This window comes from Narcine bancroftii, chromosome 10 (genome assembly GCF_036971445.1).
Source record: "Narcine bancroftii isolate sNarBan1 chromosome 10, sNarBan1.hap1, whole genome shotgun sequence".
Taxonomy (NCBI): domain Eukaryota; kingdom Metazoa; phylum Chordata; class Chondrichthyes; order Torpediniformes; family Narcinidae; genus Narcine; species Narcine bancroftii.
Genome location: NC_091478.1, coordinates 74686934 through 74708621, shown reverse-complemented (window position 1 = coordinate 74708621; position 21688 = coordinate 74686934). Strand labels below are relative to the sequence as shown.

Genomic DNA, 21688 nt, shown 5'->3' with positions numbered 1-21688 from the left:
CTTCCCCTTCTCTTATCCATCTTTAAATCTTTATATATACATTATCTTTACTTTATATTTTTACATATTTTTATATATTTTCTTGCCGGTCATCCTTCTTGTCACTCCTCCTCCTCCTCCTCCTCTCTTCTCCTGTCCTGCAAAAGGTTCAGCAAATTCTTGGGCTTTCTTTGGGTCCGAGAACAGTCTATTCTATTCCCCAGGGATAAATACTTTGAGTACTGCTGGATGTCTTAATATAAAGTTATACCCATTCTTCCATAAGATTGTTTTTGCCGTGTTGAATTCCTTCCTCTTCTTTAAAATTTCAAAGCTTATGTCCAAGTAAAAAAATATTTTTTGTCCCTTATATTCCAAGGGCTTATTGTCTTCTCTAGCCTTCATTCTTGCCTGCTCCAGTATGTTTTCTCTTGTCGTATATCTTAGAAATTTTACCAATATGGATCTCGGTTTTTGATGTGGTGGCAGTTTCAGTACTAGCGCTCTATGTGTCCTTTCGATTTCTATTTCTTCATGTGAATCTGTCATTCCCAACACCTTCGGGATCCATCCTTTTATAAATTCCTTCATATCTAATCCTTCTTTGCCTTCTTTCAGGCCCACTGTTGTTTCGCCTATTGTAGTTTTTCAATACGTCAATTTTTTGTGACAATAAATCTTGTGTCTCTTTAATTTTTTTTTCGCTCTTTTCCAATTTCCCTCAAATCATTTATCTCCTTTTCTACAGCAGCTTCTTGTTCCTCCACATTTTCTACTCTTTTCCCTATTTCAGTCATGACCATCTCTAAGCTTTGCATTCTGTCTTCAGCTCTTTTCATTTTTCTTTTGATTGAACTAAATTCTAATGATAGCCATTCTTTTAATGACTTCACTTGTTCTTCGAAAAAGGCTTTATCTAAACTTTGTCCTTCTATTTTACCTTCTTTCTTTTGAAATTCTTGGTCTTCTTCCTCCTCTTCTTCTGTGTCTGTATCTATGTCTGTGTCATCTTCTTCTCTTCTCTGTATCTGTGTATCTTCATCCTTCTCTGGTGAGCTGCTTCTGTATCCTTGCTGGGCCTCCAGCTGCTGTGTCTCCTGTTGTTGGGCCTCCTGCTGCAGGTCAACCCGTTGTTGGGCCTCCCGCTGCAGTTTGACCTGCTATTGGACGGCCTGCTGCAGGCCAACCCACTGCTGGGCCTCCTGCCCGCCCGCAGGTTGTCCCCCCAACCGGTCGCCCCATTGCCGCTCACCCTCTTCCAGCCCTTCATTTTCTTTCTCACTACTCTTCTTTTCTTCTCTCTTGCTTACTTCCCCAGCCGAACACCCTGATACTGGGCGTCTCTTAGCTGGCCACTCCACAGCTGGTCACTCCCCAGCTGAATCCCCCTCCCGCCGGCATTAACCTTTTCTTTTACTTGCACATTGTTCATGCGCAACTTTTCGTGCATGCGCAGTTGCACACCTCTTCTTGGCTCTGAGAGCCATTTTTGAAGACCGCCGGTCAGGAGGACACCACTCCTCTGTGAACTCACCAACACCGGAGATCGGCCGCTCCTCTCCACAGTGGCTCTCTGCTCCGTCATGCAGGTAAGGCCTTTTTCTTTCTTCTCCAGTGATTTTCCTTCTTCCCTTTTCACTGTTATTTTTACTTTTTCTCTTTTGGGTCCCATCTTCTGTCTCTTCTCTGTAACTATCTTTTTCTTCCTGTATTTTATGTTTTTGAGCTCTTTTAAAAAAAATTTTTTTCTTTTCTCTGCATAACGGATGATCCAATTTGTTAGAATAAAAAATTAGATTACGAATATTAACAGCCCAGTAATAAAATCTAAAATTAGGTAGGGCCAGACCTCCATCAATTTTCAATATTTGTAAATGCAATTTACTAATTCTAAAATTTTTGTTCTTCCATATAAAGGAAGAAACTTTTGAGTCAATATTATTTAAAAAAACTGGAATCACTTGAAATAGATACAAAAGTTTAGATAATATTATAATTTTAACTGCATTAATATCTATTAAAGATAAAGAAGACCATGTAGAAAAAGACAATCTCACATCCTTGAATAGAGAAGAAAAAGTGAGTTTATACAAATCTTTAAATGTTTAGTAATTTTAAGTATGTGAAATTATTTCTGACAATCTTTAATGGAACTTGAGTGTAGATATGGACCTGCATATTAATCGGAAAAAGTTCACTTTTATGAAGGTTTAATTTATATCCAGAGAAAGAGCTGAATTGAGAAAACACAGATAATATAGTTGGGATACATCTTTTGGGATCTGAAATATAGTCGCCTGCATACAAAGAAACTTTATGAGTTACTCCATTTCTGACTATTTGTTGAACCTCACGAGTATCCCTAAGGGTTACTGCCAGAGGTTCTAAAGCTAGATCAGATAGCAATGGGGATAGATCTCAAGAGGGAACTTGTACAATGCCTATGGATTGGCTTTTTAGAACAGCTTGCTGATAAGTCCATGGTGGGGGGGAAAACTGTACTGGATTGGGTGTTGCGTAATATACTAGAGCTGATTAGAGAGCCGAGGGTAAAGAAACCATTAGGGGGCAGTGATCACAATATGTCAATTTGAGATTTAACAAGGCGAAATTAAAGTCAGATGTGTCAGTGCAGGTATTTCAGCGGATTAACAGTGGTCTGAGAGAGGTACTGGCCAAAGTAGATTGGAAATGGGCACTAGTAGGGAAGACAGCAGAGCATCAGCGGATGGAGTTTCTGTGAGAAATGGGAAAGGTTCAGGATAAATACATACCAAAAAAATCTATTCCAATGGAAAAATGTCACCACTGTGGCTGACAAGGGAAGACAAAGCCAAGATAACAGCAAAAGAGAGGACATACCAGGAAGCAAAATTTTGTGATAAGAGAGAAGATTGGGAAGTTTTTAAAAAAAACTTGCAGAAGGTAACTAAAAATAACTCACAAGGAAGGAAAAGATGAAGAGTGAATGTAGGCTAGGAAATAATATTCAAGAGGATATCAAAAGCTTCTTCAAAGATTAAAAGAGAGATGAGGGTAAATATAGGACCACGAGAAAATGACTCTGGAGAAGTAATAATGGGAGACAAGGAGGCAGCTGAGGAACTAAATGAATACTTTGCATCAGACTTCACTGTGGAAGACAATTGCAGTATGCCAGATGTCAAAGGGTATCAGGGAAGGGAAGGGAGTGCAGTTACTCTTACAAGGGAGAAGGTACTCAGAAAGCCAAAGGGTCTGAGGTTAGACAACTCTTCCAAGTTCTGAAAGAGGTAGTTGTAGAGATTGTGGATGCTTTGGAATTAATTAATTCTAGTATGGTTTGGAGGACTGCAAAATAGCATGTGTCACTCTACTATTCAAGAAGGGGAGGAGGCTCCAGAAAGGAAATTTTAGACTGGTCAGCCTGACATCAGTGGTTAGGAAAAGGTTGGAGTCAAGGATGTTGAAGCCAAGGGTGAAGTTTCAGAGTACATGGAGACACATGACTAGATAGGCCAAAGCCAGCATGGTTTCCTTGTGAAAATCTTGCTTGACAAACTTAGTGGAATTCCCTGAAGAAGTGACAAACAGGATGGATGATGGAGAGACAGTGGATGTTTTGTATTTGGATTTTCAAAAGACCTTTGACATGAAGCTACGTAACAAGACAAGAGCACAGGTAGAGCATTGAGATATCGACAGGAAGCAGAGAGTTGGAATACAGGAATCATATTCTTGTTGCTTGCCAGTTGCTAGTCATGTTCCAGAGGGGTCAGTGTTGGGGCCACATCTTCTCATGTTGTGCTTCATGATTTAGATTTATGGAATGAATGGCTTTGTGGCCAAGTTTGCAGAGGATACAAAGACAGGTGGAGGAGCAGCTAGTGTTGAGGAAACAGGGAGACTGCAGAAGAACTTGGGTGGATTAAGAGAATGGGCTGAGAAGTGGCAATTGAAATACAATGTCAGAAAATGAACTGGTAGAAGAAATAAATGGTCAGACTATTTTCTAAATGAAAAATTTCCAGATACAAATGGACCTGGGAGTCCTCATGCAGGATAGATACCCTGAAGGTAAATGTGCAGGGTGAGACGGTGTTGAAGAAGACAAATAAAGTGCTGGCATTAATTTCAAGAGGAATAGAATACAAGAGCAGAGATGTGATGTTGAGGCTTTCAAAGGCATTGGAGTATTGTGAGCAGTTTTGGGCTCCTCATTTAAGAGATGTTAGAGAAGGTACAGAGGAAGTTCACAAGGATGATTCTAGGAATGAAAGGATTATCATACAAGGAGCTTTTGACAGCTCTTGGCCTGTATTTGTTGGAATTTAGGAATATGAGGGGGATCTTACTAAAACATTTTGAATGTTGAAAGGCATGGTCAAGGTAGAAAAGGTTTTTTCCCATGGAGGAAGAGTCTAAGACAAGAAGGTACAACTCTGGATTGAAGGATATCCACTTAGAACCGAAAAGTGTATAAATTATCTTTAGCCAGAAGGTGATGAATCTGTGGAATTTCTTACCACGGGCGGTTGTGGAGGCCAAGTCATTGGGTGTATTTAAGGCAGAGATTGACAGGTTCTTGATTTGCCCAGGCATCAAAAGTTATGGGGAGAAGGCTGGGCAGTGGGGCGAAGTGGGAAAATGCATCAGTTCGTGATTGCAAGGTGGGGCAGACTTGATGGGCTGAATGGCCTATTTTTGCTCCTATATCTATGAACTTATAATAAAGTTTGAGGAGTCAGGAACACCAGACAACATCACCACATGCCCCTTGATCCTTAACCTTATGTATATTTATCCATCTTCACTCTTCAACCCAGTTCCATCAGGAAGGAGGTACAGGAGCCTCAGGACTGAGACTGCTTCACACCATGAGACTAATGAATAATACTCCATTACCATTCAGGTCTGTTTGAAGTATAATTTATTAACTGGATTATATATTTTTTAACTTATTTGTGGTAATATTTTGTTTTATATGATATACATGTATTATGAGGGCATAGTGGTTCAGAGAAACTGTTTTGTTTGATTGTAAACGTGCAGGCAGATGACAATAAACTAGAGCTTGAAATAAATCTAATGATCTGGTTCCCACCACCCATAGTGGCAGAGAATTCTAGAGATTCACCACCCTCAGATAATTGAAGATTAATTTTGGAACCAGGATGTCCCTAAAGCCCATGTCAATCTCTGAAGTGTCTCGAGTCTATTCTGTGTATACTCACCAAGGTGATTGCTGGACTATTCCGTATCTTTTTGATGCTCCAGCTGTGGAGAAGAACAAATTGGAAGATTAATAGTTGTGTGACCATACAGACTCATACAGCTTTACAGCACCGGAACAAGCCATTAGACCCAACATCGTGACTGAGCAAGTTGTGGACCTCAGCTCATCCCCTTTGTCAGTATTTTGCTGCAACCTTTCCTGTCCATACATTTGTCTAAATGTCTTAGATGTTATGATTGCGTCTGCCTCTCCCTTTTCCTGGTAGCGTGGGCCTCATACCCATCATATTTTGTGACCCTCAGGTCCCTTTTAAATCTTTCCCCTCTCTCCCCAAATCCATGCCCTCTGGTTTTAGACCCCCCCCTGCAACCCTATCATAGGGAAAGAAAATGATCTCATCTCTACCCCTCACAATTTCAGTCCCCACAGCAAGTAACTGTCGGCAGAGGCACTCACCGATTTGAAGAGGGCTGCAGGCAGATTCTCTTGTTTGAATAGGATGACTGGATGGTGGTTTCAACATCCTATGGATACGAAGTGAATGCTTCAATATTAAAGTCACAAGGTCCTACAATATGGGGGAAGGCTCTTCACCTAGGGGAGTCTATACTCACTTGTGCTAATATGTTTTTATTCTCCTCACATTCCCAACATCTCCCCCAGATTCTCCCACTCACCTACACACTGCGGCCAATTTACCAACCTACAGGTCTTTAGGATGAGGTAGGACACTGAAGCACCCAAACGAAACTCACTCAGTCACAGGGAGAACAACACACAAGCAGTGCCTGAAGTCAGGGTTACTGGAGATTATGGGAGAGCAGTTCTACTGGCTGTGCCACGTGCTGCTTGACCCTCCCTGAAGCACAATTATCACCCTTATATTTTAAATCAGAGCAGTACAAGATGAATCTTAATCACTGTTGAACTAAAAATTGCATCTTCAGCACTCATACCAGACCCTGTATTGCAGTTCTGGGAGGGGCATCATTGCAAGTTCTCCTGGGTGGGCGCAAAGTAGCGGCATCCACTCGTTCCCAACACTCACAGTTTCTTCTCAATGGTTTCAGATAGGGATTATGTTATGAGCTGGTTTACAGCAACAATGAACACTCAAATAAAGGCAGTAAATGCTGGAAACACTCAGTGAGTGTGGAAAGGTCCTTGCACTGCAATTTTAACTCTGTTCCTCTTTCCACGGGTGCTACCTGGCCTGCTGTGTATTTCCGACATGTTCTGCATTTACCTCAGCATTCAGCTTGATGAGAAAGAGTCAGTACTGGCCCATGGGGAGTTCAGATCATCTTTATTGCATCACAGTTGCAGACACGAGATGACTGATTTATCATCACTTTTTGAGGACACTTTAGTGAAACAGGGATAAATCAATGGGCTAAAGGGCATTATGAACTTCTGAATGACCAGTGTAGAATTAATAGTCCCAAAATTTATCTGGGCAGCAACCTTTCACAAACAAAACCCGCATTATGATGGTGCAGACAAATTTGGAGTACATATTTATGAGAGTTAAAGACAGCACTCAGTAGGCCAGCCATGAATCATGGGAAGAGAATGGTTGCATCTCAGATTGAGGCTCCTTCCTCAGCAATGGCAAAGATAGAGCACAAATGAGATACCACTCTGGTAGTCTGGGTTCATAACCCCAATTAAAGGTGATAATTGGCTAAAATCGCTAACCTTAAATTTACTCATGATTATGAACCCAGACTATCATAGCCACTGCAGGCTGCACAATTGATGGGAAACAAAATATGAAAGCTTAAAAGGGGTAGTAGTGAAAATTACTATAACCTTTCATCAAGGATGTAACATGCCACTCGAAAGGTGCGGGGGGGGGGGGGAGAAGCGGCACTGTCCTCCCCTCGCCCGACTGCGTCACTCCTAGCTCCGGCCATCCATCGCGTGCCCTTCCCCCTCTCAACCAACTCCCGATGCAGCAGCAGGAATGTAATGCTGCAGGAGTTCACCGGAGCGCCGCTCTGGTATCTGATCGGGCTGCCCCGGCAGCTTGTGGAGACAGCTCAATGCGGGAGCAATGGCTATCTGTGTTACCCATAATCCCCCATGCTGCTGGAACTGTTCTGCCAGTATCAGAGCCAGGAAAATGCAGAGTGGTTTAAGCTACGTGAAGGATTATGGATAACACAGATGGCCATTGCTCCTTCATTGAGCCAGCCGCCACCATAAGCAAGTTTTGTTTTAACAAAGCGTGTAAGTGAGTTTTAAGAGGGGTGGGATGCCATTTCAGTGCAAGTGCTTCCCCCCACCCCCCACCCCCCCCCACCCCCCCCCCTTACTGCGCATGTGCCAGCTGGCATAATTTAGAGCTCCTTTAAAATATATGGTAAAGGCCCTGCAATACCTTAATCCGACACTGGGCACCCTCCAACCAGATGGTATTAATATCAACTTCTCTGGCTTTCATTAACCCCTCCCCTGTGGTGATATGTAATTACACCACTAGGTCACCAGGGGTAATCCCAGTGACCTTGTATATAAAGCAGTCCAGCGCTACAGTCTAGTCTTCTAGGTTCGTCTTGCAGAGAGACAAGACCTCTTAGTGTACATATTAGTTTATTAAAGCTGTCTTATACTCGCACTGTTGATGTGGTTATTGTCAGTACACCACCCCCCCCCCCACTTATTCCCCTGACGCCTTCTCCCACCTCTGTCTCTCTCCCTTTTCCCTTTCTCCTTTCACACAGACATAATGAATTCTCACCTTTCCCCTTATCATATCCAATTAATACCTTTTGTTGGTCTGGATTCCTCCCTCAGCCAACTGAGATTTCCTGTTTCTTTTTGTTAATTCTGCTTACTCCTTGAAGAAAGGTTCAAGCCTGAAACATCGGCAATGTATTTTTGTCCCCTATGGACACTGAAAGACCGGCTAAGCTTCTCCAGCATTTCGATGCGTTTATACTACAATCATTTTCATTTTGGTTCTCCAGCTTTGAAGGGACCCATTTGTAAACACTGAATACACTTCACCGGAACAAGGGCAGACGTATTGCATTTTCCACTTGGAAGAAGGAGTTAGTGGGAAGGGAAGAGGTGGACATGCAGGCATTGCTTTACCTGTGATTATATGGGAAGCGCTGCAGGAAGACGAAAGGATGGTGGGGCAGGGGAGCAGAAGAGGGAGTCACGGAGGTATTTGGCTCCCACTTAGTTTTTGAAGTTTCTCCTTCCATTGCTGCTCTCCACCCCAACCCTTTCCACTTCATAAGTTTATTTTTCAGTTTAATTAACCAAATAAAATGAAAAAAAATGCTTACTTCTTAAGATGCATCTCCTGTCCCATCACTAAACTGCTTCTTCCACTGTTGAACCTACTAGTTCAGCCCTGGTTTCTCATGGCCTCCCACGCCTTTATGGGCTTTAACCTTCCGAACTTGCAGTGCTAACAGTGGTGGGACATCAGCAAGGCTACTCACCATTTCCATATAGAGTGCTGAGCGGGATTCTTCACCATGAGACACAATGTCAACCTCGAATGATAGGGATGCCTCCAAAACCGTGCCTACATGCTTGAAGAGAATGCTGGGTGGCCTGAGAGGTGCAAGTTTGATCATTAGATCCTTCATGGGAACATCTGGAAACATCTATAATGTACCACAATGGCAACTGAATAAATTAGTTTGAATAGATTCCATACTGAAACAAAACAAAATCAAGACACAGCCATTCACACGAACACAAGATGAAAAGCTTGGGTGCAAGTTGGATGTCCCCACAGTTATACTGGGCCACCTCATTTTAATAATTAAAACAGGGTGAAGGTTGGGTTTGAGATTCTTACTGCACACAGGGGGCAAGGTTAATCCTGAAGAGCTCACCTGTATTGTTCACCCCTGCTCAGAGAAGGTCGTTAATTTAAATTTAGACGTGTAGCATGGTAACAGGCCCTTTCAGCCCACGAGTCTATGCCACCCAATTGACCTACATCCCCGGTACATTTCAAACAGTGGGAGGAAACTGGAGCCCCCGAGGAAAACCCACGCAGACACAGGGAGAACGTACAAACTCCTTACAGACAGCACAAGATTCAAATCCAGATCCCGATCGCTGGCACTGTAACAGCGTTGCATTAACTGCTATGCCAACTGTGCCATTCTTGCAACAAGTTCTAGTTTGCTGATTAACGAGTGGAATGAAATTGGGCGAGAAGCAAAATTTGCCAAGGGATTATTGACCTCAAAGCTGTAGGAAATGCTTTACAGTTTCCTTCACAATTATGTAATGTGATGGTGTTGATGTCGCGGGGAGACATTCGCATGTTAGTGAATCTCTGAGTCAGCCCGGATCCAGAGCTCAGCCTCTCTCTCCTCTTTCTTTACAGCACTTGTGCTCTCCCCTCAATACACATCAAATAGAAGACGTACCTGTTGTAAAATGTTTGGCTTGTTTTTAAATCCTCCATCTTCAAATACTTTCTGAAAAAACCAAGCAAAACATTTCAAAGCCTTGTTTGATCTCCTCCCTCAATCTGGAAACAGTGAGGTTGCAACAATTTCACAAGCTCTAGGAACCCACACCCAATCCCATCCTCTCCCAGATGACCACACATTGCCTTCACTTTGAAAGTGAGTGTGATATTTGACCATGGGAGTCTACAAATCAAGTTTATCATCATCTGATTGTACAAGTACAACTTGACGAAACAGCGTTCTCCGGTCCTCGGTACAAAACACGCTGACACACACCAGACATAACTCAAATAATACATATACAGGTCAAGTATTTTTTTTCTATACAAATAAATAAATATTGTTTGTACAAATGAGAATCTCAGATGGTTAGTGTGAACAGTTTTTAAGCACATTCCAAACAGTCCTGGCCAATATGTAGCAACCTCCCACCACAACACACTCCCACTGAACCACTAGTTGTCTGGCCTTCAGGCCCTTGGTTGGATGAGTGCCAAGACATTCTTTATGCAATCATTAATGGAATTAATGAAAGCACTATATTCCAACAATTTGGAGATACAGCACAGTTACAGGCTCTTCCAGGTCACGTGCCAAACCATTACACAAAATCGACATCCTAACCCCGCAAGTCTGAGGAGGATGGGATCCATGGGGAGAATGTTCAAACTCTTTACTGATAGCAGCGGATTGGAACCTGGGTCGCTGGCGCTGTAATAACATTGCGCTGACCGCTGCACTAACTGAAGTAGCTGCAAGAATGATACATTTTTGTTAGGCAAAGGTATGAATGGATTATGGAAGCAAGGTGGGGAAGTTTAAGGCACTGAGCAATAATGATGCACTTGAATGCTGGGATTGGCTAGCAAAGTGGGCAATGAAAAGCTAAAGATCCTTACACATTCCTCAGTTCCCCACATACAGATCATGAGGCATACCACAGGACTGTTCGCATGGGTATGCTCACGTCAATGCCATTGGCATTCTGGAAAGATCTGGGACTCACCAGCAAGTCATTGTCCATGAGCTGCAGGTTCAGGCTATCCTCATGATATGCTGCAAACAGGAGAGAGTTGATCACTGATTCGGAGACCCACAAATTAAACATTCTGGTCTGTACTCTTTCAATTAGGATGGCGCTGGGCTTCTGGTCAATGGAGACATCCTTGTAGGAGACATTACCCTATGCAAAACAGGGAGGGGATACAATGAGTAGCAGAGTGAACACAGGGAGCCGGCAGGGGGTGAGGGACATCAACTAGCAATGAGACACATTTATTTCCACTCCTGTTACTGCAGCCTGCTTATTAAGTGTCTTCAAAGGACTAAAACATTGATTTCAACCTCTCCTGATCTGCTAAATTATCGTAGTGTTCCATACCTCTGCCATTCCCGATGGGACCATTTCCCTGTGCACCAATCACAGAAAGATGCATTGAACTTCTTTACGCTGTTTGATGGCATTGAACTCCAGTAACTACAGGATGTCATCCCTAACCCCTTGTGTGTGTCATCCTGATGGGGGCATTTGATACTCTTAGACACATGCATAAATATTTTATGGGAAGGATGAGTTTATTACTTTTTTTTTAAAGGAAGGAATATATGGGTCAGCACAACATCGATGGCCGAAGGGCCTGTATTGTGCTGTAGTGTTCCATAACGTTTGGTGCCATCCCAATCAGCAGATGACCACCCCTTTCCTCTCCTGGCCTGAGTATCCAACTCTTTGAATCATCCTTCCCTTTTCATTGTCTTCATTCAGTTCCTGCCTTTAATACAAAGCCAAAAAAGGACTCTGAGAAGCCAAATTATAATGACCTTACCCGATGTGTGCATGTGTTGCAAAGTTTAAATTTGAATAGAACCTTGTTAAAAATCAAGCCCAGGGCCTGGTAGCAATACCCATGGTGTATTTTTTTCTATTTTCCCCTCCCCCCCCCACCAAATGTCTTTATTAACACAATTACATTAACTCAAAATCAAAACAAAATCAAACCATTCAAAGCATTAATTACAAGACAACTGCACTAAAATATTGCTATCCCCAACTAGGATGTAGTACAGTCCCCACAGTGCCCAAACTCCCCAAACCCCTCCATGGTGCACATGGACACTGTATGTTCCCACACACGTGCTGTTAATGTAAAGCTACCTTGTGCCATGATTCAATATATTGCGAGGTAATCATTGGGTCACCAGTTAATTCAATGCTTGTGGCAATCTCCCCATCCTGTACGAATTTTTCTGTGTGAAAGGGAAGGTTACTTGTTAATAAGAAGCCCCATCTCATAACAACATGAAAATTAGTGGCTACATCTCATGCCCACTCTTCCATACAATAAGGTCATGACATCATCCATCTTAAGTCACTCTCTCACCCAAGCCCCATATTTCCTATTCTCCCCCAACACCTATAGATTAACCATCTTACGCTTGATATACTCAACAACCAAAGGTCAGTTCTTAGAGATACAGTATAGTATTTCAAAAGCCCCTTTCACACTTGCATCCCACTAAATTGGCCATTCAGTGTCCTGTGATAGGAATGGGGGTTTGGCTTTTCACACTTGACCATTCCTTACTGGGACACTGAATGCTTCCACACTTGCAGGGAGCTATCCCTAGGGATTAGGACTGTTCTCCCTTCTACCAGTGATGTCATGACGCATCAATCGATGGTGGACCTGCCCTAATTCCTGATCAATGTATTATGATCTTATATTGAACAAAATCATGCATAAATTATAACATAATTAAGCTTTATGTACAACCCTTCTTGTTGTTGTGCCAACCTATATAAACCGTTATAAGGGACCGTGGGAAAGTGCGAGCAATAAATAGTAATAGCATGGAGCATTCACAGAGGGGTTTCCCTGCTGCAAGGAATTCTGGGAAGTCAGGTCTGCCATTGTTTTTTCCCCCACGGTCTTTATAAATTGTGCACTATAGCTCTACCAATTTTCCCCACACTGTTTAAAAATTGTCCACTATTGCTATTTATTTCCTCTCTCTCTCTCTTTCCCTCTCTCCCTCCCCCCACCCCCCACCCCCTGCAACTTTCCCATGGCAAAGTTTTGATATTTTCTGATATTTTCTTTCTGCACTCACGAAAAAATTTGGGTCATTTCAATCCCACAATGCAATTACCCATTTCATTGCAATGCCGGCGTCTTCAAACGCCAGGGATTGTACTAGGGATCGAGGCAATGTGAGATGGCATCACCTGGCGCTGGCGTTGAGCTGATTTTGCTTTCACACTTTGCCATTTAAAGGCTGATTGGCATTTGATTCCTGGGATCACTTGCAATTATGAAAGGGGCTAAAGATTCACAATCCTCTGAATTAAGATATTTAAGGGCTGGTACATTATTCTGAGATTGTGCTCACAATTCTAGGCTTTCCAGCAACTATTCATCATCCATCCTGTCCCAACATTCCCTGAATATTAAATGACTCAACAAGATCACCCTTCATTCTTCTCAATCCCCAGAAGGTCAGGCACATATATCCCCTATCCTATCCTCTCCTCTCCTGATAGGGTAACCCCCCCCTCCCCCCCTCCCCCTCCCCCCCTCCCCCCTCCCCCTTCCCCCTTCCCCTTCCCCCTTCCCCCTTCCCCCTTCCCCCTTCCCCCTTCCCCCTTCCCCCTTCCCCCCTTCCCCCCTTCCCCCCTTCCCCCCTTCCCCCCCTCCCCCCCTCCCCCCCCTCCCCCCATGCTTGGAACTAATTCTGGATGGCACAGCTCCAATGCAAATCTACCCTTCTTTGTGCATTGGAAACTAAAACTACACAGTAGGCCTAGTCTCACCACAACCCAGCATACCTGCAACAAGACTTCCTTGCTCCAGGTCCTGTACAATAAAAACGCTTCTCAATTGTTCGTTGAATCTACCTGTTAATTTTCTGCATCTTGGATATCTGTGGACTCCGATCCTCTAAACACCAATGTTTCACAGGCTATCTACATTTACAAAGTATTTGGTTCTCTGTTCTTTCTACCAAAGCAAATTACTTCACCATCCCACATTATAATCTTTGTGTTACCATATTGCTCAATCACCTAACACTGTAGACTAGAGCTAAACAAGAAAATCTGCAGACTTTGGGGTGAAGTACAGTTAAAAAAAAAATGGTGCAGAAACTCCATTTTGCGGATAGCCTTCATTTGGCATTTCATGAGGCCATGGATAGATACTAGTGTGGGAATGGTGTGGAGAATTAAAATGGTTGGTCACTGGAGGTCCTTGCTTTCGCAGCAGACAGATCGAAGGCGCTTAACGAAATGATTCCCAGTCTGCATCCAGTAGAGTACGGTCAATGCCAAGGGGAGGCTGTGCCGACATACGCTCATGGCCATCGCCCGCTATCAAGCATCACTAGCATTCAGCTTGACGCGCACTATTGACTCTATGCAATAGAAGCTATGTCAGAGGAACGGAGGACCCCACCCCCTCCCCAGTGGAGTGAGTTTTAGAGCAAGAGTGTACCCCACACCTTTACCCAATGCCCACACTAACACTCGCTCAGGTGCCAACCCTGCAATAGAGGAGGTCACATCGGGAGCACCAAATGCAGTAAATGACCCCTGTAGATTGGCAAGAGAAATGTTGCAAATTGGAGGATTAGCATCTTCAATTCCATTTGGGCATTCTCCAACCAAATGGAATCACCATCAACCTCCAATTTCTATTAAACCCCTCCCCCGAATCTTTCTTTCTCCCTATCCCTCTGCCTCCTTGTGCAAAGCTGCCCACCCCCTTCCCTTCCTCTCCTATCAGAGAGCTACCCTCTGCCCACATTACTTCTCAGCTTTTTCCTCTTACCCATTAGCCTGTGCGCCTCCACCATCCTCCCTCCTCTCCTACCCCCACCTTTTTATTCAGGCCCCTGTCTGTCTTTTGATCGTACTTTGATGAAAGGCTCAGGTCTGAAAGGTTGGTTACCCTTTACTTCCTATAAAGGCAGTGTGACCTGCTGAATTTCTCCAACACTTTTGTGCATTACCAACGTAGACTCACAACAAACTTGCATATATTATACTCTGCTTTATTGTATGTTGCTGAGAACCCCAGATCTCATTCCTGTCACACCCACAGTTTTCAAACATAGAGAAACACATTATTGCTCTATTTCCTATCCATTAGATCATCCAGTTTAAAAACAGATGGTCTGCTAATTTGGAAAGTCTAACTTCAAGGCCCGAGTTCACCTCATCCTTGATTGACATTTCTGTTTGGCTTCCCCTCAATGGAAATTTGCATTCATATTCATCCATCACGGAGCAAGCAACACATTTATACCACTCAGATTTTGAGCTCTGACAGCTATAATTTCAACGGCTTAATGAAATTGTGCAAATAGCCTGGAGAAACACGCGAGAGTGCTTCATTGTCAGGGGGCCTTTTGTTTCGGAAAAATTGTTAAAAGGCCACTCTTTCAGCATCTTCAGAATCCGAAGAGCTGCTCGCCTGTGATCTGGACAAAGTTTTTCCCAACCAAGAGATTCCTTTATTCATTTTCCGGTTGTAGAACAAGCTGGGTGACAAGTAACCTTCAATAATAATCCTTTGAGAGGCACTGATAAGCATTTCTCAGGTAGGAAGGAAAAAAAGTCCAGAGTTTTCCTTCCTATTGTTCACTCAAGTCTACAGAATGCTGATCTAGATAAAAACTAGGATTGAAAGCATCTTTTCCAAAAGATCAAAAGCCAGCTACTGATGGACAAAGGTACAGTAACTACAAGGAGTAGCAAAAAATACAGGATTATAATCTACAGGCAGAGTATCAACTGTACATCATCATTAAGGAATCAGAGTCCAAGGTCATTCTTACCAGCATAATCCCAAGTGAAGTCTGCCAGTAGTTTTGACATGTTCTGAATTTCTACACAGATCTTAAAACAGATAAACAAAGTATATAAAAAGATGATACAAATTCCCTGTTACTAACTGAATTTGTGTTAACAATTCAATTCCCACAGATAATGCATATTATTAGTGATTTGGGTTTTATTTGGAGATGTGCCTGCGAGGAGAGCAGGTAGGAGAATAATCAAACAAGAAGCGAGATCATTACAGAGACTTAAAATTCTTCAGTCTGAGAAGAATGGGTCATTTTTTTGAGGAATATAAACCCTATCACAGTTGTACAACCTGAAAAAGAGCTTTGTTACAATCTGTATACACATGTACTCCAAATAATTACATCTCAATGTGCAGGACTTAGAATTAGAGAAAGCACTGTTTGTCTACTCCACAAGAGCTCACATGTTAATGGAGAGTTTCATACCCAGTCAAATGGCCAGTGTCAGTCTGAAGATCAAGTTGAACATGAAGGCAGTCTCAGGGGTGGGCTGGTGACAAAGCTCAACGTGTATATGAGCCATAAAATGCCAGAAGTACTCAGGCTGTCTTGCAACATCCACGAGGAGTGAGGAGGAGCCAACTGTTCAGGTAAAGAACTCTTCATCAGAACAAAATGTTCTTGCTTTCTCACACACTATCAGGAGAGGGATAGGGGAAATATGAAAGGTTCTCGATCTAAACATTGACGTGGTTTCTCTCCCCATTGAGATGGACTGACTTGATTAGCACTTCCAATGTTTTCTGATTATTTTTTCAAATTTCTAGTATTGGCTGAATGCTGTTCCAAAGAAAGAAATCTACACCAGTGTTAATCTTATAAGTAGGTATTGCTGTCCTGACATTTGGCAAGGAACCCCACATGAATATTCAACCTTAACTGTGACAAGGGGTAGAGGAAGATACCTCTATGCAGGTTCCATTTAGAGTTGGGGTGGGGTGACAAGGGTGAATCTGTGGAGGAAACAATAAGTCTTGTTGACCCTAATGGCACTAGGCAGAGTTTACGCCATTTCTTTGTCATGGCACATTGGAGAATGAGTATAATTGAGATTCAAGGCAAGGCCTGGGTCCTGAAAGATTTATATGAAGGACAATTATCTTTATATGATACAAACAGTTCAAAACTTTTAAAAAGAATTGACATCCTCTGAAATTGGCAGGTGTTCAGCTTCATGCCAAGTTCAGTTCTAGTTTAACAATAATGTTTGGAGAACTTTTCAAGATCATGCACATACCTTGTGTGTTTACTTGCATCCAGCTTAATGTTACTAATCAGTCACAAACAAAGAATAGTGGGAAGTGATCAATTCAGTCTGGGCATGAAGAATATATGGAAGAGTTTCCCATTTCTTCAGCAGGGGAGAGCGGCACACGTCTGGCAGAGCTGGTGTGCAGCGGAGAGTGGCTCACATCTGGCAGAGCTGGTGTGCAGCGGAGAGCAGCTCACGTCTGATAGAGCTGGTGTGCAGCGGAGAGCGGCTCACGTCTGGCAGAGCTGGTGTGCAGCGGAGAGCGGCTCACGTCTGGCAGAGCTGGTGTGCAGCGGAGAGCGGCTCACATCTGGCAGAGCTGGTGTGCAGCGGAGAGCGGCTCACGTCTGGCAGAGCTGGTGTGCAGCGGAGAGCGGCTCACGTCTGGCAGAGCTGGTGTGCAGCAGAGAGCGGCTCACGTCTGGCAGAGCTGGTGTGCAGCGGAGAGCGGCTCACGTCTGGCAGAGCTGGTGTGCAGCGGAGAGCGGCTCACGTCTGATAGAGCTGGTGTGCAGCGGAGAGCGGCTCATGTCTGATAGAGCTGGTGTGCAGCGGAGAGCAGCTCACGTCTGATAGAGCTGGTGTGCAGCGGAGAGCGGCTCACGTCTGATAGAGCTGGTGTGCAGCGGAGAGGGGCTCACGTCTGGCAGAGCTGGTGTGCAGCGGAGAGTGGCTCACGTCTGGCAGAGCTGGTATGCAGCGGAGAGGGGCTCACGTCTGGCAGAGCTGGTGTTCAGCGGAGAGCGGCTCACTTCTGATAGAGCTGGTGTGCAGCGGAGAGCGGCTCACGTCTGATAGAGCTGGTGTGCAGCGGAGAGGGGCTCACGTCTGGCAGAGCTGGTGTGCAGCGGAGAGGGGCTCACGTCTGGCAGAGCTGGTGTGCAGCGGAGAGGGGCTCACGTCTGGCAGAGCTGGCGTGCAGCGGAGAGCGGCTCACGTCTGGCAGAGCTGGCGTGCAGCGGAGAGCGGCTCACGTCTGGCAGAGCTGGCGTGCAGCGGAGAGCGGCTCACGTCTGGCAGAGCTGGCGTGCAGCGGAGAGTGGCTCACGTCTGGCAGAGCTGGCGTGCAGCGGAGAGCGGCTCACGTCTGGCAGAGCTGGCGTGCAGTGGTGAGCGGCTCACGTCTGGCAGAGCTGGCGTGCAGCGGAGAGCGGCTCACGTCTGGCAGAGCTGGTGTGCAGCGGAGAGCGGCTCACGTCTGGCAGAGCTGGTGTGCAGCGGAGAGCGGCTCACGTCTGGCAGAGCTGGTGTGCAGCGGAGAGGGGCTCACGTCTGGCAGAGCTGGTGTGCAGCGGAGAGCGGCTCACGTCTGGCAGAGCTGGTGTGCAGCGGAGAGTGGCTCACGTCTGGCAGAGCTGATGTGCAGCGGAGAGTGGCTCACGTCTGGCAGAGTTTTTTTTTACTCACAGACTGATGCTTGAAGCAATGTGACTCCATCTATCCGATCCTTTGTCAGGCCTGGCATCTGTAGCAGAGGGTGATTTCCTTCATTCGGCTTGGTTTGCAAACCAAAATGACCTTCAAATAGTTCTGCAGACTCCCAGGTGTTTGCTGGCTGCTGCAACTTTCAGGACTGCCCAGCAACTGATTTATCTCTGCCCCATCCTTTGCCCACTCTGAGCACTCCAAAGGAAATGTATTTCAGGACAGAGGCCAGTTCCAGGGAGCCAGGAATGAGGGGTGGTCTTACTGAGGACTGTGGTGGGAGTTTCCATGACTGAAGGGAGTTTTGCAGCTTTTTGGAGGGGAGGGACAGTTTGGGATTTAACTGAGGTGTCTGTACTAATGCGGATTGGGGATTAGTTAGGGATGGATAGGCCATTGATCTTGCTTGATGGATGATTCAAAGAAAGTTATTAATTGGACATACTGAGCTTGTTCTGCCTTTGAGCATTGACATTAAAATCTGGTCATGCCAGAGTAATCAATGATGGTTACACCTGAGTCAAAAATTTTCATGGCTTGCCCGTTAAGGGGATTCGCACAGTGAATCCAGACTTTCAATGCCTGACTGATGAATCTCAGCCGGAGTTGCACAGACAAGTTTCCAGAGTGCTGGACATGGTTCAACTGAGCTCTGCTCCAGGAAGAACAAACTTTTTCAGATGTTTGGCACTAAAGAATAAGACAGCAACCCTCGTCTAAAATCTTCAACCCAAGATTCCATCCTCCATCTTCCATCACTCTTCATGGACTCTGAAACCAACACTGATGCCTTAACCTTCAATGTGCAAATTGTGAAGAGAAAAGCATTCAGAAAAAAAATACAGAAAGACAAAATTTACCTGCCCCTTAAGCACGTGTCTCAAAGTGAAAGAAACAAAATGCGTCAATAGTTGCTTAATCCAGCTGACCCTGTTTGCAGAAAGCAAGAATATAATGAGAGAACAGTTTCATTGCTTAATTAGTTTCAATTTATAATTCAATAAATAGTGCATATTTGTGAATAACAAAATGGTAAAGTGAGATCAACATTTTCCCTGTTTTGCCAGAAGTGGGTCTGGCAATATCCGAGGAGAGAGAAATGGAATTAATATTTCAAATCAATGATCTTTCATTAGTAGTTGCTGACTAGGAATTGTTAACATGGAGAAACTCAGCAGGTCACACAGCATCCAATGGAAATAAAAGGCAATCGACAGATTCCTGATGAAAGGCTCAGGCCTGAAACGCTGGTTACCTTTTACTTCCTTTGGTGCCTGCTGCGTGACCTGCTGAGTTTCTCCAGCATCTTTGTGTATTTTACTCTACCCCAACATCTGCAGATTTTCTTATTTAACTCTATGAATTATTAACTCTTTTTTTTTCCTTTCTCCACTCATGCTGACTGACCTGCTGAGTATTTCCAGCATTTTCTGTTTTGATTTCAGATTTCTGGGTTCTGCGATAATTTGCCTTTAGATCGAAACTCTAATTTTTTTTAGAAAAAACAAATAAATTTTCAAGAAGTGAGTTTCACTGGATTGGTTTGCATCTATTGTCTATCTCAGGAGTATCCCAGGCACTTCAGGAAGTAGTTGAAGTGTGGAACTGGCATTCAAGGCCACAATTAAACAGCTTAAAAACAAATGTTAACAACATTAGATTTTTAATTTCAGTTATGACTTTCTGCATAGAGTTCAATTCTCACACTGGGTTCACGAGATTCAATCAAGTTCTGTAATACAAACACATGCCGCCACCACATCATGCGATTATATAAAAGTCACAGATGGTTACTATAATCTGAAAGTCTGAATTGTTGTTGAATCTCTATTTGCATCTGAAATTGTCTGGTGACCACAATGCAAAGAGTGGGTGTGACTGCATTCAGAGTGTGGGTGGGGGGGGGGGGGGGGGAGGTGGTGGAATATCACAGGCAGAGTCACAAGTATGAACTCTGGAACTGCTCAGTAACTACGACTTTCAACCTCAACCATTCCCTTCCACCAAGTGTTGCCCAGCCCAGGGGTCAGAATAATCATCTAACCAAACAACAGGGGACTGCTTATGGCGGGAATGAGCAGTTGCATGTAATAACTGTCCAAGAAAAAGGTTAAAATGTAGCGATATGGCTCTGTCTGCACACGTTCACCCCATAACGTTAAAGATGCATAGCACGTCTTTCCAGGAGGGCAGTTTCATTCCTGCATGTCCACCTCTGCCTATTGGTTCTGCTGATGGCGCACCGGTGACATACTTTATCATTGATAAGTGTCATTAGGTTTTAAATATGCTTAAATCCTTGAACAGATGCCCCTTGGACAGGGGTGGCACAGTTATTGCAGTACTTGGCCCAACGCTGTTACAGAACCAGCAAACCTTGGTTCAAATCCCACACCTTTTGTAAGGAATTTGTACATTCTCCATGTCTGCATGGGTTTCCCCAGGGACTCAGTTTTCCTCTGAAACATATGAGGGTTGTAGGTCAATTGAGTGGCCCAGGCTCATGGGCTGAAAGGGCCCATTACTGTGCAGTATGTCTAAATTTAAATTTAAAATAAAATTAAAAAATTTAAATGTAGATGTGTTGTTCCATTTTCCTCTGAAATCCCATCACCCAAAAACTACTCTTCTTGATCATAATTTTTTTTTATATCAGGCAAAAGAGTAAGAGAGTTCTACAGCACAGAAACAGGCCCCTCTGTCCATGTGACCAAGCTCTTCCAATTTGCCTATGTTTATCCTATACATTTCTAAACCTTTCCTATCCACACACCTGTTTAAATATCTTTTGATCATCACAGTTACCCTGATTCTACAATTTCCTCTGACGCCCATTCCATTACCCACCTCCTTCTGCGAGAAGACAATGCCCCCTCAGGTCCCTTTTAAATGTAGAGCATGTTAAAATGCAAGCAGAATGAACTCCAAACAAATAAAGGCTTAAATTCATTGATAACAGTTATAAAATGAGAAAAGTATTTATTTTAATTTCCAAGCTTTGCTAACCTTGCCTTGTAAGACTTATTTTCCAAACCAGGCAACAGCCTGGTAAATCTCCTCCGTACCCTCTCCATAACTTCCACATCCTTCCTATAATGAGGTGACCAGAACTGAACACAATATTCTAAGTGTGGTCTTTATCGAGGAAAATCTGAACACAAAGGGTTAAGGGTTCACCCATAAGTTGCCAACAAGAACATACAAGAGTAAGTTGCATATTGCTTAAGTGGAGGCAGGGAACCTCAAGGTTGTGATTTATCTGCAGACATGATGAGCTTTGGAATTCTGTGAAACAATGATTAAATTCTTGCCAAATGTTGACAACGATAAACTATTGTCAGGTTGACCGGAACAGGAAGCCCACATGTAGGGATGCACTGCCATTTATTGCATATAAACTCTGTTAAAACTGGCTGCGAGCAGACCAAGCTCAGGCTGGGTGCTGGGCCTGCTCCCCAAGATATCTTGCTAATAAAACTCTTCCGAAGCATTACCCTGGTG

At 43.9% G+C, this 21688-nt stretch overlaps 1 protein-coding gene across 3 annotated transcripts in view; it reads right to left on the bottom strand.

Annotated features, from left to right (window-relative positions):
• cetp (cholesteryl ester transfer protein, plasma) overlaps nt 1-21688 on the bottom strand; it is a 52837-nt gene that overhangs the window by 18634 nt on the left and 12515 nt on the right. For all 3 annotated transcript variants that reach the window (XM_069901370.1, XM_069901369.1, XM_069901368.1), the window contains exons 6-13: nt 19048-19117; nt 15481-15541; nt 11801-11892; nt 10652-10828; nt 9601-9651; nt 8653-8820; nt 5651-5718; nt 5193-5235 (exon numbers count right to left, since the gene is read on the bottom strand). In XM_069901370.1, the coding sequence (XP_069757471.1) occupies nt 5193-5235; nt 5651-5718; nt 8653-8820; nt 9601-9651; nt 10652-10828; nt 11801-11892; nt 15481-15541; nt 19048-19117 (730 nt within the window). The remainder of the gene's footprint in view (nt 1-5192; nt 5236-5650; nt 5719-8652; nt 8821-9600; nt 9652-10651; nt 10829-11800; nt 11893-15480; nt 15542-19047; nt 19118-21688) is intronic.